The 18465-nt window shown below is 52.3% G+C and overlaps 1 protein-coding gene across 1 annotated transcript in view; it reads right to left on the reverse strand.

Moving 5' to 3' along the window:
* The window catches only part of LOC144945648 (A disintegrin and metalloproteinase with thrombospondin motifs 9-like), an 82276-nt gene that overhangs the window by 9787 nt on the left and 54024 nt on the right, over positions 1-18465 (reverse strand). Inside the window, exons 16-26 of the mRNA XM_078874199.1 lie at positions 16667-16762; positions 15688-15854; positions 15371-15500; positions 14903-15029; positions 10947-11157; positions 8668-8832; positions 7994-8158; positions 5497-5616; positions 3791-3907; positions 2806-2973; positions 606-926 (exon numbers count right to left, since the gene is read on the reverse strand). Of these exons, the coding sequence (XP_078730325.1) occupies positions 606-926; positions 2806-2973; positions 3791-3907; positions 5497-5616; positions 7994-8158; positions 8668-8832; positions 10947-11157; positions 14903-15029; positions 15371-15500; positions 15688-15854; positions 16667-16762 (1787 nt within the window). The remainder of the gene's footprint in view (positions 1-605; positions 927-2805; positions 2974-3790; positions 3908-5496; positions 5617-7993; positions 8159-8667; positions 8833-10946; positions 11158-14902; positions 15030-15370; positions 15501-15687; positions 15855-16666; positions 16763-18465) is intronic.

The raw sequence follows: 18465 nt of genomic DNA on the forward strand, positions 1-18465 counted from the left end.
CGATTAGAGATTCAGTTCTCGGTGAAGCAGTCAATCGGTAAAAGGAAATGCGATCAAATGTGAGTTAACCCTGACGAGGACAGGGCCTGCTATGATTGAGCCTCCTGCTGCCGAGTGGCCTCCTGGGCCTCCTAGAGGAGTCACAGAGAGGGGCGTCTCTCGAGTGGGACGCCCACTCAGGTGCACAAAGCCACGGGGCGGAGAGCGGCAGCACTGAGCTTTGAACACGGTCAGCCGAGTTCGATTTCCGACCACGGACATAAAATAGCAATTTGACGAGACGGAGTGGAAATAGAATGGTTCTCCCTATGTGAAACCAGCAACCTTGGTTCAATCCAGGTGACAGCCAAGATCAGTCGGTGTCAAAACTGGTCCTGCGCTCCCCACCCCTTAGCAACCCACGCCGATCGACACGGTGACATAATAGCGACATCGATCACCTGCGTACGCTCTCGAATTCCACGCGTTCCTCGTTGCGGTCTCTCAGTGTCACTTTAAGCAATGCACCCCTCTCCGTGCACCTCCCGGTTCTTTGTTCCACGTGTCTTTGTGTTAATCTGTCAACGGCCGTGCCTTCCGCGCCGTACATCGTTAGTAAATCTCACCGCGCCCCAGGGACCCGTCCTCCACTGCCGCCCCCCCCCACGCGAGGAGGAGGAGGAGGGCATCGCGCCCTTGACGAGGGAGTAGTCCCTCTGCGGGCCGTAGCCCGGGAAGGGCCGCGGCTCCGGCGGGCCCGGCGGCCGGGCCTCGGTGCCGGGAGCCGGGTAGCCGTGCCGCGCCACGGGGCACGGCGGGCCCGAGCACTCCCGCTCCGCGGGCGGGCGCTCGCCGCCGTCGCACTCCGACTCGTCGAGCAGCTGCAGCGCGTGGCTTATGCACAGCACTTGGCGCGTGACGCGGCCCAGCCCGCACGGCACGGGGCACTGCTCGCACGCGCACGCACGCACACGCACACGGTGCCTTACTCGCAGGTCAGGCGAGCGGCTTGGTACATGCTCCGTCGAAGTATCTCCTGGGTATTCAACGATTCACCAGTTCACCGATCGGAATCTTGAGACATTGTTAAAGGCGAATTATTTTTCATATTCTCAAAAATTGATGATGCTCCCAATAAAAGGCAAAGATGCAGTCTTCCAGTTGCCCATCCACACCACTGGAGGGAGCTATAGAGTGATATTCAGTCCACTCTTTCTACGTTGCCCCAGATGATATTGGAAAAGCGGGGCATACCCACACTTTACCCCACCACCACACGCAACCTGCTGATGGACAATACCGCGGTAGAACACACTGACCATGTTAACTGGGTAGAGAGAGGCAGTGGGGGGTCGGGGGTAGGGATTTTAAGGAACTTGTGCCATCGTTTCAACGACTGCTTCGTATTTTAAGGAGTTGGACCGGCGGACCTCTGGATCACCAGTAGAGATTGCAGACCACTGCACCACAGCAGCTCTCTGCTCACGGCAACACGCATCGAACTGTGCATGTCATAAATTCACGACTGATAAAGTATCACTTGGAGGTCACAGTGCTGAAGAGGCGCTGCTGCGAGCATGGATTTGACTCTGGCTTCCAGCCAACCGAGATTCAACGGAGCTCTCAAGTGAAGCAAAAGTTCATGATCTCAGTCACCAAAGACTGCTGGAAAAAGAAAGAAACCGCACGTAGAATTTAAATTAGTTTTTGCACTTAATTTGGATGAATTCCAGCTCTAAATATTAAGTATATACGGCTTCGACTGCCGCGCGGTAGTGTGACCTCTATTCTGCAACGAGCAAATGAAATGGCCCATTTGAAAAAGAATACTTCTCTTCCCACAGGCGTTCTCCAGCACACGGAGGAAGGTGGTGCTTTTTCGAATGTACAATTGTAAAACATTAGGAATTAGGAATAAATAAAAAATATAGCAACATATATAAAAATATACATTGCTAAAAAAACTCAAACATCACGCATTTTGAATCATAACACATCCATAGTGAATTTAGCACAATGCGATTGATTGCAATAATATCCAAATTCCTGACAGTACCAGGTGAATATGACTAAATTAAATAAAGCATTCCCAATTTTCTAGCAATTCCTCTGGCATGAAAGCAGTTCAAGCAATAACAGTTTTGGTTACATCTTAGCCTTTTTAGTTTTCAGTAAAGCTGGGATTGAGCCAAGTAAGACGACGACACAGGCTGGCAAGACTCGACCTCAGGGTGCGAGGACCGTGCGGGCAAGGCAGACGAGGCCACAAGCGGGCGGCCAGACACGGGGGACTGGGCCGGGCTGAGACAGGCAGAAGCTCCCCAGGGGGCTGGAACCCCCTTCCCCTGTACCGCCCTTCCATTCCTCTCTTAAAAACCTCACTTCTTCTCCACTGCCCGTTCCCTTCCTCTTCCTTGCCCTCTCGCCCCTCAACTCCTTCCCGTCCCTCCCCGATCCTTTTGTGATCCCCAAGGTCACCCCCTCGATCGCCGTCACTCATTCCTCGATGCCCTTGTCGCACGTGCCACCCCCCCCCCCCCCCGTCAACTACGTCGTGCCATCGTGGTCACCACTTTGTAGGAGTGGAAGATGGCAACCTCCAAGTGGCCCACTCTGTTGAGTGAGAAGTCGCGACGAATGTCGTACAGGCGGTGACCAAACATCGATCGTCGATCTCCCGGTTCTTCCAGAGCAAAGACAATACGAGCCGCGCCAACGGCCCTCTTCAGGGCCAAACAACGACGCGCCAGTTCGGCCCCTGGGACAGGGATCCTCCAACTGAACATTGATTGTGCCGATTGGTGTGGTTCAGGGCAGGGATCTCACCGCGGTCCAGTCGCCCGCCCTCCACTGGCCGCACGTAGTGGCGACGCAGGGCTCCGTCTCGGGCGGCCGGGTGAGGTGCAGGCAGGCGGACGGGTCCCCGATGCCCCCGTGCACGTCGCGGCAGCTCACGTAGCGCTGCCTCAGGCCCTTGCCACAGGACGCAGAGCACTGGCGCAGGCACACGGACAAAGGTGAACCACCGTGGGAGCCTCTACAAAGCCGTGGGGCGCAAGTGCTTGTGAAGCGAGCGGTGCCTGCCAAGAAGGCCTGGCAATGGCACGCGAGTGGGCTCGGGTGGCCAGCTAGCACGCCCGGCCTCCCGAGGCGGTGATGTTTACTACACATCGCACCAGGTGCTCATTTGAATTCGAGTCGACCTAAGGGAGGCCCAGGACTGGTTCAGATAACCGTCACTGGTGTGGCCCGTGAGCAGAAATTAAACTCGGGACACCGGGTTCATAGCGCAGCGCGCCAACCACTACGAACACGGGCGCACACACGCGTACACACACACCCCTTTGTTGCAACATCCAATTATTCACCACGTGCCTGCTTCCTCAAACTGGAATCTCTAAGGGGGGTTCAATTTCCATCTTGACCTGGCGTCACGAGCTGCCACCGCGGGGAGGAGCCGGGGACAGAAGGCATCAGCCGCTTTGTGGCACAGCGTCGCGAGGTCAAGGGTCGGACCAAATGCGTCGAGAATCCCGCCGAGTGGCTCGGGCGCGAGAGCGAGCAGCTCGGAGTCGGGTGGTCGAAAGTTAAAATCTTGCTTGGGGTCGGGTAGAGATCCAGCTCATCATTCCCCCTGGGGGTCTATACATTCAGTAACACTTCGTGGGGCGGTTGCGCGGAGGTTAAAATTCGTCCCCGCCATAGAAATGTGCAATTAGCAGCACTAGAAGAGGGCTGTAAACGTTGAGCGGGGAGCGGCTGTGGGCCAGGGGGGAGGCGGAGGGCGGTGGTGGGGGTGGGGGGTACACACCGGAGTCCAGGAGCCGTACCGCCACTGCGTGGGAGACTGCTGCTGCCGCTGCAAGTAGGACAGCGGGCTGGGCGTGAGGTCCGGCAGCGCTGCCGAGCAAGTCGTCTGCTCGCAGTCCTGCAGGGGCAGCGGTGGCGCAGTGGCAGCAGAGGTCACGATGATGATGACATCCGCCCCCCCGCCCCCCCCAAAAATAGAACGAACCACAAAGCTCCTCAAGAGAAGTACTTCACTCGCTCGCTCCCCTACTCCCCCATCCTGTGTAGCAGGCGAGGAAGATGACGTGACACCCTTTCCCAAGAGCAGTGTGCAGGAGACTTCCATCATAGGAGACGTCAGCTCGGTACGTTTTAAGTGAAAATATGAATGTTGGGTCACCCGTTGAAGCGCCTCAAACCCTTTGGCAGAACTAAAGAGGTGGACTGAACAGAGCCTCAGGGTCACGACTGATTAGAAGGGGGGAATGTCGGTCCAAGCAGAAGACCTTCCTCGTCTCTGCTGCCTGCGTCTGCCCCGCCGTACTTTAAACACAGAAACTGAGCATCTCCCTTGCGTCCACACGACCCGCACGCCACAATTAATCCAAAGGTGTGTGGTTACGGTGGACGTATCGAGAATTCACTATAACTGACATTTACTTAAACTAATGTAAACAAGTGATCCCGTTAGTTTGGTGTTCGTGTAAAGGTATGGGTTGGTGCTACAGTCAGAGTGCTCCCCAAACAACCGGGTTTAAGGTTTGAGGCCGGTGTATCTCCTGGAGGGGGGCGCGGGGGGGGGTCGCCATGACGACCGACAGGGGCGTTCGCTCCCCCTCCACTACTCAGCCGGCGAAGACCCATTCAGAGGAATTCCAAAGCTCAAACACCTCAATCAGAGCCGCCCATTCTGTTCATCCACGACCGTTCACAATGGCCAGAGATTGTGCTCACAGAGGGAGATAGATCGAAAACTAATTTCTTTCGAACTGATTTTTTGTGTTGAGTTTTTTCCTCCCCCTGCACCTCCGATTAACGTACGGTGCAAAAGAAGCTCGACATTACGTACGTACGTACAACGTGGGAAGAGTGGGATAAATATCTGGGGTGTGGATTCACTGTGCTCGTTTGCGACTTTCTAACGGCGCGCGCCCGGTTTAACTAGTGGCCGCGCTGCCGCACTTGTCCGCGGGTCAGCGACTCGGAGCCCACATGACACCGCAGACGTGTCTGGGAATTTGAGAAACGAGAGTAAAAAAAAATGTGACATGGATGTGACGTCTCCGCCACCCCTAGGCCCACTGCAGGTAAAATACAAACACCTCTCCGATGCGTTTCCCGAAGGAGCACGTGGGAGCGGGAACGCCGGATATCGTGCCGGACAAATGCCTCGGCACGACCCGGAAAGAAAAAAAATCGGAGAGCAATGCAGCAGCAGCACAACGGCGAAACCCCGCGCAGTGGTGTAATCGATAAACACACCGTTATCATGTAACCCATATACTATCTGTAGACACAGACGTTTTATTTAAGCCCAGGCTGGGTGTCGCAAAAAGTGGAAAATAACAGAGAGGGTCACATAGATAAATAAAAATAAACCCCATCCACACGTAAACTCTATCAATAATAAACTCAATCACACGTGAACTCAAACAAAACAACAGAAGAATAATACCAGCAACCGGTACAATTGGGGCGACGTTGGGGCGACGTTGGAGCGGCCGTCACCTGCGTCTCGGTGGGCCGCGTGGCGGCGTTGCACTCGCGGTCGTCCAGGATGGTGCTGTAGAACCCCGAGAAGCAGCGCATGGCACGCATCTGGTATCCCCGGCCACACGTCACTGAGCACTGCACACACACACAGACAGTGGTTATTGGGTCACCGAGCACTGCACACACAGAGGTCAGTTTCGGGACCAGGGATGGCCGATGTGGCCACCCGATGCCACAAATGGCGCCATCAAAGATTCCGTGGCCTGCGAGTAAAGCGGCCGCCAATCCCAAACCATCGACCGGCATCGTAAACACTCCACTGCTGCTGTCTTTTCTCCTTTAGAGGAGAAATGGACAAGATCCACTCTGCTTTTGAACAGACAATTGAGTGGATACAATTACATCTGTAATCTGCTATTAATCCACACGAAAGAAGAAGACCTGTGGCCAAAACAAACACCAAACACGTTCATTGGCCCTTGATTAGTTTGTGCCCCTCATTACAGCTTCACACTCTGAGCAGCTGTCCTGATTCGCCCCCCCCCCTCCTCCCCCCTAAGGCCGTGCATGGAATTCATGGACGAAATCCAAACACAGAAGGCGGAGTTGTTTTTAATTATCAGGGGCTAAAAATGCGATTTCATCTTTTTTTTGCACGCGAAACTGCAGCCGTGGCACATTCTTCGTAGGACGAAAAAAAATGTCGCCCACTGCCATCGATGTTGATGAGCAAAGACAAAGATCCCCCTATAGCCTTTAACAGACTGTTGGGGCAAGTGCTGTTAGCGAGCAGCACCTGTGAAGGCCGGCACGGCACACGAGGGGGTCAGTGGCCAGCACCACTCCCGGCCGCCTTTGTCTCCCTAACTCGCAATGATTATAACATGTCGCACGAAGTACTCATTTGAGGCCGAGTCAACCTAGGGGAGGAGGTCCAGGACTGGTAAAGATAATCGTCACCGGTGTTGGCCGTGAGCGGGAATCGAACTCGGGTCGCCGGGTTCGTAGCACAAGCTGCGCACCACAAGCGTGAGTGCCGTTCGACATCGACGGCAGTGACATAATTAAATGGACGCCGACTCCTGTTTTAATCATGCAGGCGCGTCATAAAAAATGTATGCCATTGTGGAAAAATAAAATATATATTCGATCAGTGTTTTGTTTTAGGCCATGACTAGGCTTTGATCTTGCAGACAGAGCCCGTGGAGGGATGTACAATCGCAGACATCTGATAGATGCGTGCGTGTGATAAAAAAAATTCAAAGTCTCATTGAATTCTTATCTACAGGTTTGAAAATATCTATAAGCAAATGTCCTTTATCCGTGATTAGCATTTTTTGTATGTGTATAGGAGGAAACTAGAGAAACAGGAGAAGACACACAAGTTGAACAATTTTTTGTGTTTTTTTGTGTTGTTTAGTTTGTGGTCTTTCCCTGGCACATCCGATTAGCAAGGTTGGCGACGTACAGTGCCAAAGAAGTTCAACGTACAGTACGTATGTACAATTCGAAATTCACACATATGGGTCCGCAAACTTCTGGCACCTTGCAGCCGTGCGTGCATGCCCCGTACCCTCACCCAGATCGATGGCGCTTCAAGTCTGGAAGGGGCGCTGTTTAAATCCGAAATAGAGTAGAAGTCCTGTATTGCTTTTAAATTGGAAACATTTTCCTCGCGGCGTTCAGTTTGTGCTTTGCAGTGTTTTAAATTCAAGTTTGATGACCATTGATGAGATTTTTATTTTCTTTATATCATTCTTTTTAAGAGTATATACGCGTAGTTTTCTTATTAATTGTGATTCTTAAATAAGTCGTCGTTGGTTTTAATGTTAGGTTAGTAACACTTTGCTGCTGTCCAGTTGCCTGGGTGAAAAGTGGGCCTGCGATTTGCCCAATGCTGGCCCAGCTGGCTCGACAAGCGTAATAAACATGGAGAAGCCGCTGGGAGTTACGCACTTGGAAATCTACATCGAAAACTAATTTCTTTAGATCTGCTTATTGTGTTTATAGTTTGTCATCCTTCCCGTGCATCTTCGATTAGCATGGTTGGCTATGTACGGTGCAAAATAAGTTCAAAATACATACGTACAGATACATCAAAGAATGAATGACCCCGGCATTAAAAATTGTCAGTTTAACATGTAGGCTTTCGCGACCAATATTATTCATACTAAAGGTTTTTGAATGAGATAGTGTAAGTGTAAATGTTGTGTCGTAACCCTCCACCACCCGACACAGCCAGTAAGGTTCGTCAAGTAAACAAAACGCGCCAATTAGTGACAACTTCAATTGGCGCGTTTTTTTTACATGACAAACCTTGCTGGTTGTGCCGGGTGGTGGAGGGTTACAACACATTCATACTTATGCGATCTAACCCAAAAATCCTTCATTATTTTGAATACCGCCACCGCTACTCCGCACGACCGCCACTATCCTGTGTCACCCGCGGCTACTCCACGTCACCGCGGCTACCCAGCGTCGCCCGCGGCGACCCCACGTCACCGCGACTCACCGGACCCCAGGGCCCCGCCTGCCACGAGGCGCACTCGGGCAGCTCGCACGTGCCCATGGCCTCCGGGCGGGCGCCGGCGTCGCAGAACGTCTCCTCCAGCGTCTCCTCGCCCCGCAGGCAGTGCACGCGCCGGTGCCGCACGCCCTTGCCGCACGTCGCCGTGCACTGAGTGCCGGTCGATCGTGCGCAAGCACACACGCGCATACACACACGCACAAAGATCTTCCGTGTAGCCTTAACAGACTGTTGGAGCAAGTGCTGTTAGCGAGTACCTATGAAGGCCGGCACGGCGCACGAGGGGGTGGGTGGCCAGCACCACGCCCGGCCGCCTTTGTCTCCCCAGTGGAGATGTTTACTGCACACCGCAACAGGTACTCATTTGAGGCTGAGTCGAACTAAAGAAGGCCCAGGACTGGTTCAGATAATCGTCACTGGTGTTGGCCATGAGTGGGAATCGAACTCGGGTCGCCAGGTTCGTAGCGCAGCGCTCTAAACATTATATTACCGCTCCCCACACACACACCTGCACACACACACGCACACACACGCATACGACACACACAGATCCCCCGGCACCCGGACCCAGCCACGGGGGGGCTGGGCCTGGCGAAATCTGGGAGCGGGCGGGCGGGCGGGCGGGCGGGCGGCGCGGAGGCCGCTGCGTGGGTGCCCACCTCGGTCCACTCGCTGGCCACCCACTGGGGACACGGGCGCTCGTTGCAGCTCTGGGACGTGACCCTCTGGTTGGCGTCGCACTCCTGGTTGGAGACGCGCCGCCCGAGGTTGTTGACGCACGCAGCGTCGCGCGTGCGAGCGCCCCCCGCACAGCTCTGCGAGCACTGCGTTGGGGACGGCAAAAGCAGCACGCACGGGGCACTGAGTGCACAGAGCCTGCCGGGCAGCAGAGACAACATATGTCCTCTACTTATGAACATTCGACTTACGAACTTTCAGAGATACGAACAAACCTGTTTGTATGTCCAGTTGCCTGTTCCGGACCAAGAGTCGTAAGTTCATTTCTGCCTGGGCATAAATGCTGGAAATGCATCTACATCTGCAGAACATGAAGGACCAGTGGCATCTACATCTGCAGAACATGAAGAACCAGTGGCATCTACATCTGCAGAACATGAAGAACCAGTAGCATCTACATCTGCAGAACATGAAGAACCAGTGGCATCTACATCTGCAGAACGTGAAGAACCAGTGGCATCTACATCTGCAGAACATGAAGAACCAGTAGCATCTACATCTGCAGAACATGAAGAACCAGTGGCATCTACATCTGCAGAACATGAAGAACCAGTGGCATCTACATCTGCAGAACATTAAGAACAGTGGCATCTACAGGAGATGAAACAACTTTTAAAGCCATTCCCCGTGTTTAGTGTATGTGCCGTACAACATGTTTGTAATCGAGGAGTAAAGTTGGACTTACGGACCAATCGACTTACGTACAGACCTATGGAACCTAACTTGTTTGTAAGTAGAGGAGTCCCTGTACACAGCATAAACACAACAGCACACAGCAGGGAAAACATACAGACACAACATAAAAGACAAAGATCCCCCCCTGAGTCGACCTAGGGGAGGCCCAGCACTGGTTCAGAAAACCACCGCCAATGGGTTTGGGGTAGTGAGCGGTAATTAAATCCGGGACGCCGGGGTCTGCGAGCGCTCGTTCGTTTGATCGCCACGAGATCGGCACCCCCAGCACTGGGCGCGCGGCAAGCTGCAGGGCCCGAGGTGTGGATGAAGAGGGGAGATGTGTTTATTTATTGACTTCAAAAGTCTGCCAACCAAGCCGCAAATCCCCGAGGCCGTTCGCTAACGCGGGAGGCGCGCGCCTCGAACGCCGCCGGTTTCAAACGCACGTCTCCTAGGCTCACGTGGCACAAAGAGAAGATAATTGGGGGGGGGGGAGGGGGTGAAATATAAAAATGTATATAATATATAAAAGACACACGGCTCTAAGTGAAGGATTGTAATGATGTTTACTCTCATTTTTTAAACAATATCGGAGTTGTTTCTCAAACTCAAATCCTCTCGGCTCATCACATCTCAGTGTTATGTGCCGAGCTTTCTCCAGCATCTAAATTAGGTTGTGCATGAATTTCAAAGGTAGCCTTGCATAATGTGTGCGTTGGCTATCTGCGTGTGCCGAGGTTTATCCATTATGCAGCTACCCCCGCTCCTAGTCCAACCCAACCCCCGTGCGTAACCTTGGACTGAAAGTTACAACTTCAAAGCGAGCAGATTTAACCGAGTGCCAATTTGCTGATGGGAGGCAAGGGTCGGGATTAGGATGGGGGGGCGGGGGCTCGTCAATCTCTCCATCCACAACATACAAAGAAATAGAGATCTACGGACCCGATACAAAGGTAACGGGCGCAAGGCCCTGCAACAGCCTCGTCACGCCACGGCTGCCGAAGGCGCCTCTGTTGGTGGAGAGCCCGAGAGAGAGAGAGAGGGTACCACCTTTTACCGACTCTTCCACATTCACCCGATATCTTGGAAGAGGTCGGAGTCACCCACACTTCACACCCGCCACACGCGACCCTCCGATCGACGTACTGCGGCGAACCGAGGCAGTGGGGCAGGGTAGAGGGTGGGGGGGGCTTTAAGAAACTTGTGCCCTCGTTTCAACTGGAATTGATCCGAACTGGCAACCTCCGAATCACAAGCCCGGTGCACTACCCAGTGTCCCACGGCGGTGGCAAAAGGGCGGGGGGGGGGGGGGGAGGAATTAAACGAAGAGCTAACGAGGAGCTAACGAGAAGCTAACGAGGAGCTAACGAAGAGCTAACGAGGAGCTAATGAGGGGCTCACGAGGGGCTAACGGGGAGCTCACGAGGAGCTAACGAGGAGCTAACGAGGGGCTAACGAGGAGCAACATCAAATCCAACCGTCGACGAACGCCGTTGCCCAGAGGGGGGGGGGGCGAGGAGCTCACCTGCGACCAGGACGTGTACTGCCAGCTGGTGAGGTGGCAGTCCCCGTGGCAGGGCTCGCGCGCGGCCGGCTTGGGCAGCTCGGCGCAGTGCCGGTCGTCCACCACGTCGGAGCGGGCCTTGGCGGGGCCGTAGCGCACACAGCGCACCTCCAGCGAGCGCTGGCCCGGCCCGCACTGGGCCGAGCACTCGCTGCGGCCTGCCACGTGCCAGCTGTGGCGGGGGGGGGGGGGGGCCGCACGGCACGTGGAGTCACGCAACGGCGTTGAAATAGTTGAATTCAGAATCATTATTTATACTGGAGGAATCCGATAAGCTATAAAGCTCTTTTTCACAGATGTCCAGTAGGGGCAGGTAAGAACGTTACAACAACAAATAGTACAACAAACACGATTGCAGTGCAAAGTACAAGAAAGGTAAACAAATCACCCAAACAAATACAAATAAAACTAAACCATCCCCATCCTACCAGACAAAGCCCACTGATGTACACTGATGTATTCAGTGACCTGGCCACAAACGAAAGCTAAACCAAGTGGCCCATCATTTGCACATTTATAGCACCAAATTAATCTAAATAGTCTAAACGCATGCTTCTAAATGTGGAGGGAAAAACCGGAGTACCTGGGGGAAAATTCCACACGGTCACGGGGAGAGAGATACGCAAAATCCAAATATACAGGCGTCAGGGTCGGGATCGAACCCCTGACCTGCATACCAGGCACGGTAGTTTACATCTGGGATGCCGCCCTTCGCAGAGAGAAGGGCGGCACCCGTGGCCAGAGGAGAAGAGGAAGGCCCTAAGTGGGGCCAAGAGGTCGACCGCACGGGTCGCCGTGTAAGTAAAATGTCGTGTCGTACACCCTCCTCCACCCGACACGGCCAATGAATAAAGTTGTCACGTGACGACCGAACGTGTCAGCATATTACGGCTTCAGCAGCACCACCGGGTGTTTTTGCGGGAGAGTGATCCGCACGCGAGTTTGACGACATGGGACGGACGTTTTGCTGGTGGCCATGGTCCAGCATCACCAGGCAGCTGCCAGCACAGATGGCTTCTTCACATCAGTGTGCAATACAGGGTGCCTCTCTAAGCGGGAATGCCGTATAAACCCCAACCCACGATGCCTTGCGAGGTGCGGCCACTCACCAGCGTGTGTTCTGGAGTGAACCTCTAACACAGCGAAACGAGATAAACCCCCCGGCACAGATCAAATAGACACACACACAGAGCATGAATATTTCCCTCTCCTGCCCACTTCACTGGCACGTGATTTGATTACTGATCACAATTCAGCAACGATGCTATTTCAGGATGATTTTTTAAAACTAAAATTGGGAGGCTTTCATCCAGCTGTCGATTGATCATGGCCACCGATATTGACGATCAATTTCACGGTCTCCACTGCGTCGCTTCTCGTTTTCCTTGACCTCGTGTTCGCAACCTCGTTCATTCCGCTAGCCTAAATGTAACCACTCGCAAATTATCTCCAATAAATCGCAATACATCAATTTCACGAACACATCCGCAAAGGAACCCCTGTGGTCTGAATACAACGTCAGGTCGAGCACTGTTCGCGAACACCTATTGGTCCCATTTTTTGGCGTTCTTTGGTCTGACACTGGTGAAACTAGGTCATAAAGAAGGCTGTCACTGGTGTAGGCCAATCAGTTTCCAAGACAATGCAGAAATTATCAAAGCATGTTGGTTTGCATGTTCACCACAAGTACGTGTGGTGAATGCAGATTTGATTCCTTGCAAACGGTTGCTATTTGGTGCTTGAATATCTTAACACCTGTTTTATTGCCAGAAAGGGTAAAACCTATTCTTATTTTTGAACTCCCTATCAACCTTCCACAACAACCGCCTGAAGAAAACCTGTCGCATCTTCTGGCCAAACAAGCTTTCGAACCGGGACCTGTACATCAAGACCGATTAAAGCTGCATAACGCGGGGGGACATAACGGAGAGAAGACTCAGGTGGCTGGGACACGTGCTGAGAATGGAGCCCGAGTCCGTAGCGAAAGCCGCCTTTGGTGGACACCACAAGGGAAGAGGCCACGGAGCAAGCCGAAGTCCACCTGGCGACGTACCGTTCCAGACCAACTAAAGACCATGAGGGGCCTGTCTTGGGGTGAAGCAGAGAAAGCTGCTAAAGACCGTCCGGCATGGCCATAGGCTTGTTGCGGCCTTATGCTCCACAGGGAGCGAAGAGGAGTAAGCAAGTGTTATTATTGTACACTTGGGATGGTGGGGCCAGCACGTGACACTCTTGTGGCATTTTTCCGCTCCACACACCGCACCGCGCACCACGCCGCTTCAACAGCGTTTCAACTTCGGTACTGCCCGAACCAAATCCTGACTCCACAATCAGCAGTGATGCATACGTACTGTGTACAGACGTACATCAGATTCGCGGTGGGTCGCTGCGGACAGGTCAAGGTGGACTAAATCCCGATGCGTCACTTTCCCGCGAACGCGCCGACTGTTTCATATGGAAGCACGAGAACAAAAAACGACGCTCAACACCTCTGACAGGCGTTGCCAAGCCACGTGCCCACGCATCTCACGGAGGCGTGCTGCAAACATCCGAAGGCGCTGGCTTTTTTGTCGTCATCGTTGTTTCAGTGAAGTAATTAAATCTGGCTGCGAGCAGGAGAAGGTGCGGAGAAGGTCTTTCTCACAGCAAACGGTTGATGGTGAACACGATGGCGCGCTGGGTGGGGTCTCGGGACCGAATTACGCACAGGGGAATAACCCCACGCGTTAAATTTATCCTCGGCGGGTTATTTAAATTATCACAGCGGATGCGGCTATGGTGATGCGAGGACAGTTTGCTCGCCGACTATATAAGAACCAAATCTTTAATTCGTCTCCACCTACGGAGAAGGCGACAGTCGCCGTGTTGCGTTAAACACGCGCGGGAGAGCGAGAGGGAATGGAGGCAGACGAACGCAAAGTGGATCAGTGGAAAGGCGGAGCGAAAATGTTGAAACAATTGGGGGAAGGGGGACTCAAGTGACCGGGTTAGCCTGCTGCCGGTAAGGGGGCGACGATTGCTCTGTTGTAGGTTGCGCTCTTTTGGCGATCGGGCTTTTGTTAGCGTGGCACCTGAGCTATGGAACGCCTTGCCACTTGAAATCAGGCAACCGGAGTCGGTAGATATATTTAAGTCTGCTTTGAAAATCGATCTCTTTAAAGTGGCCTTCCCTCTCCAGTTTGGTCGCTTGCCCCCTGGTTCTGTTTTTGTTTCACTGCTTTTCACGCATTTGCGCACTGGGATCCGAGGATGGAATGCTCAATTGTACATTTCAATTATTATTAGAATCCCAATCGAGTAATCGGCGGCGGCATTTTAGAATTCGACAAATGTGAGCCCTGACGAGGCACACAATGGTCGACACTCGCGAATGACGTCATGGGCGTCTTTGACGCCCCACTGTGAAACAGACGCCCCGTGGCATGGTGTTTTTATTACACCAGCCGGTAATAATCATGTTGGTAAAGACCAGAAAGAAAGGTGCAGCCCTGCAATTTCCTAGTCATGCCGCTGCTGGCAAAGAGGCCTCCAATAAAGGCAGCTCTAGAGGCCCCCTCTAGAGGTTATGTCCCCAACAACATGCCCTCACTTCGGCACTTTTACCGCAAAAAAGTGTGGCATGCCATCGGGTGAGGTCACCGTTGTGAGCATGGGGCTATACCCCCATTAGCACGCAATTTAAACGATCTGTAAATGTTAAATTGTCTCGATAAAAAAATATTCCTAAATCTAGTAAAAATAATGTGCATCCAATTCTCATCCCTAGCGTCTCGGGCCCAATGTTCAGACTGAGAAATCGGGAATGTATCCCGAAGGTACGCCATGGGGGGAGTGCGATGGGGGTGGGAGTGTGATGAGGGAATTGCGATGGAGGTGGGAGTGCGATGGGGGGGGGGGGGTGCGATGGATGGAGTTACCGGAGCTCACACTCGGTGTTGCAGCCCTGGCTGAGTGGCTCCGGCCGCCGTAGGTGATGGCAGCGCTGCTCCGAGACCACGAGGCGGTCGCTCTCCCGCACGCACACCACCTTCCCGTGCTGCTCCCCTGCACGCGAGGGGCACGCGCCGCCTCGTTACCCCACGTCGCCGGCTCGCCGGTGGCGATCCACAATTTGAAATCGATTTCAAACACGCCAAACATTTGACACCACAAAACAAATATGTAATAGGTGAGCTTTCAGATAATGGTCCTTTTTCACTGCTCTCGTACGTGCTATAGAGACGGGCCATTGCCCAAGACAGGCCACTGACCACCGTCAACGCGGCATCAGGAAATTAAATTATACGCTCCCCACACTTTAAACACACAAGTACACACACACACGTACACACACACAGACACGTACACACACACGTACACACACGTACACACACACACACACGTACCCCGGCAGGTGCGGCTGCACTCCTGCCAGGCCCCGTCTGTGTCCCACGCGTAGCGTTGGGCCTTCTCCTCCGTGGGGATGCTGAAGCTGTAGCGGATATCGGGGCTGTGCAGGTTGCCCACGGACAGCACCTGTGACACGGAGGTGCGCGCGGCCCACGCAGCGGCGGGGCTGTCAATTCGCCCAGAGCTGCGGGTCCAATTTTCTCTCGCTTCACTGCTTGGCAAGGCCGACATTTTCTTATTTTTTTTTATTTCATTGTTAGACAAAAACATTTTTGTGGGGCGGCTAACACAAACGCGTGTGCCGCTCACTCACCATGATCACGACCTCCTCATCGATACGCTGGGAGCAGTTGAGGCGCTCCACTGCGGTGTCGGAGCCGGTGTAGTCGATGGTGGCGTCGCGCACCCTGACCTCGCGCTTGAACACGCTCACCACGAAGTTGCCATTGAGCAGGTAGCCTCCCTGTCCACTCCGCACGGCTGTCTCACGGGGACGGGGGGGGGCGCACACAGTCACGTGTGAAACTTAATCTACAAATTCCACTTAAAAAAAAAGCGTGTTCCCCCAAGGCAAAGGTACAGCCCTGCGATGTCTTGCTCACAACAACTGCTGGCGCGCAAGGGCCTCCGCCAGAGGGAGCTGTAGTGAATGTGGCCTACTTTTCACTCGGCCGGCCAAACATCATGGAAGAGGTGGGGGAGGGTACCCACACTTTACCCCACCCCATGCGACCTGCTCATTGTAGACCAACTGCAACATCGCTGCCCAGAAAGAAAAAAAAACTGTAATATTCAAGTAAAAACAATCGAGCTTGGGAAAAGAGATGATGGGAAGGAATTCCAAAGTGGAGCAGTGCAAGGGAAGAGAGACCAAGAGAAGAAGTGTTGTGACCTGCACAGTGGTGAGTGGGTGTGGGGGTGAGTGTGTTGTTGTGACCTGTAGTGTGGTGAGTGGGTGAGTGTGTTGTGACCTGCAGCGTGGTGAGTGGGTGAGTGTGTTGTTGTGACCTGCAGTGTGGTGGTGAAACAATGTGGCTGAGACGAAACAGTCCATATTGGTAGCCCAAGTCCTGGAGGAATCAATGACTCAATGAAAAGTGAAGTTCAGAGGTAAAGAAAAACCACGGCAAGTAGCTGTAGAAGAGTGACTAGGAGATAGCCGACTGCCGCCGAGCGAGTGGCCGGAGTGAATCGGTGAACTGGCAACGCCACCTCGACGGGGCTACGCGTCCCCCAGCTTCCATACGACGCTTCGCGGGCTTGGTTCAGGTCAGAGCAACGCCCGTCCCTACCCAGGTAATTGTCGTCGTCGGCTTTTCCCGAGTAGCTGTGCTGTCGCACTTCGATGTTCATGCTGCCTGCGGGTATCCTCACCACCTCGTTGTACCCTAGTGCGCGGTAGGCAGAAGGGGCAAAAGGCATGCAACAGACACACACCCAGATTGAAAAGTCATTTGTTTTAGAAGTGATTTTTGTGTCTAGTTAGTTGTCCTTCCCACGCACCTTCGGTTAGCACGGTTGGTGACGTACGGTACGAAAGACGTTCAAAGTACGTACATATAAGCATGGTATTACAGCACACAGGGCAGCGGAGTGACGTCTCAGCTGGTCCTGGGCCTCCTTGTCCCAAACCATCGTTGACCATTGTGGTGAAGTATAGTCTAACAACTGTCTTGATCGACAGGGAGTGTGTGTGCAAAGGTTCCTGTAGATTAGAATTATTATGTTACAATGTTGATGTAGTAATAGCATAATGGGGGACAGCACATGTATGCTACACACTATACCAGAATAATCTTCAACACTACGCTATCTTATATACAATGTGTTCCTGTGAAAAGAGTACATTTTCTAAGTGGTAGAAAAATATTTTGAAAAAGTCACGCTTCATATTATTGGGTCTTGACTCAAGTTATTTTTTTGTTATTTTCTTTGAACCTTTTGTTATGAACCTATCTATGTGACTTTACCGAAAGATCCAATAATATGAATTCCTGCAGTCACGAAAGCTTTAAGTCAAAATTAGGCTTTACTTTTTGTTTGTTTATTTTACATACACAGTAGTCCCTCGTTTAACTTTTTTATCGGTTCTACGAAAACTGTGAAACGAATAAAACTGTCGAATTGAATTCACTTCTAAGTTCACAAATAAGTAAAAATCCACTGCCGAAACATAAAACATTAAAATGAATCAAAGCCATTCGAGGTATTAACGGCTCATATATGGGCGTCACTGATTGGCTGAGGACATGGCTCAGCCCCACTTACGAGCGCTCGGATTGGCAGAAATTGGCGCCACCACGTGCCCAATGTAAGCATACCGCTAGTCAACATTTTTACTTTAGTCGAAACCATGGGACCCTATGGGAGTCGAAACGTTAACCGAAAAACCGTTAACCTGTGTCATTATTAACTACTGTAATGCAAAAAAGTGTGCCAATGTCAACACACTTGTTAGATTCTTGTGCGCTGTGAATTCAAATAGGCCGCGACTTGCAGTCGCATTTTTGCTTTTTGCGTTTAGTTTATTGTGCCCCTTCCCCCGCACCTCTGATTAGCACGGTTGGTTACGTACAGTGCGAACGAAATTCAACATACATTCGTACATACGTGGCGCTTTACACATCCATTTATCATGAAAGGACAACAAAACATCTGGAAGCCATACAGAAGTAAGCCAGAACTCAGGGTATGGTGAAAGGTTATTAAATAAAAATCATAATAATAAAATATATATACATTTTATTTTAGAGTAAAAATTATTTCGACCCGGAACAACCGAATGTTTACAATGCAGTTGTTAACTTTTTGTATTAATTGCAGCATGCTGGATATCTCCCACAACCAAGGAAGGCTTTCCCTCCAAACTCGACCGGTTTCCAGATGTGTCACTGCTTGTAAAGCAACAACAACAAAAAGATTCGAGGTTCACGTGAAAAACAGGAAGGGATGACAACAACACTCGATTCCACGGCGCAGAATTCTACATTGCGTAACGGGGCGAGGGTACTCAGGTCGTGACGCCAAACAAGTAAAATGTTAGGCAGAGCCCATCTGGCAAAAAGAACAAAGTTTGCGGTTTACCAGCATT

Source organism: Lampetra fluviatilis, chromosome 38 (genome assembly GCF_964198595.1).
Source record: "Lampetra fluviatilis chromosome 38, kcLamFluv1.1, whole genome shotgun sequence".
Taxonomy (NCBI): domain Eukaryota; kingdom Metazoa; phylum Chordata; class Hyperoartia; order Petromyzontiformes; family Petromyzontidae; genus Lampetra; species Lampetra fluviatilis.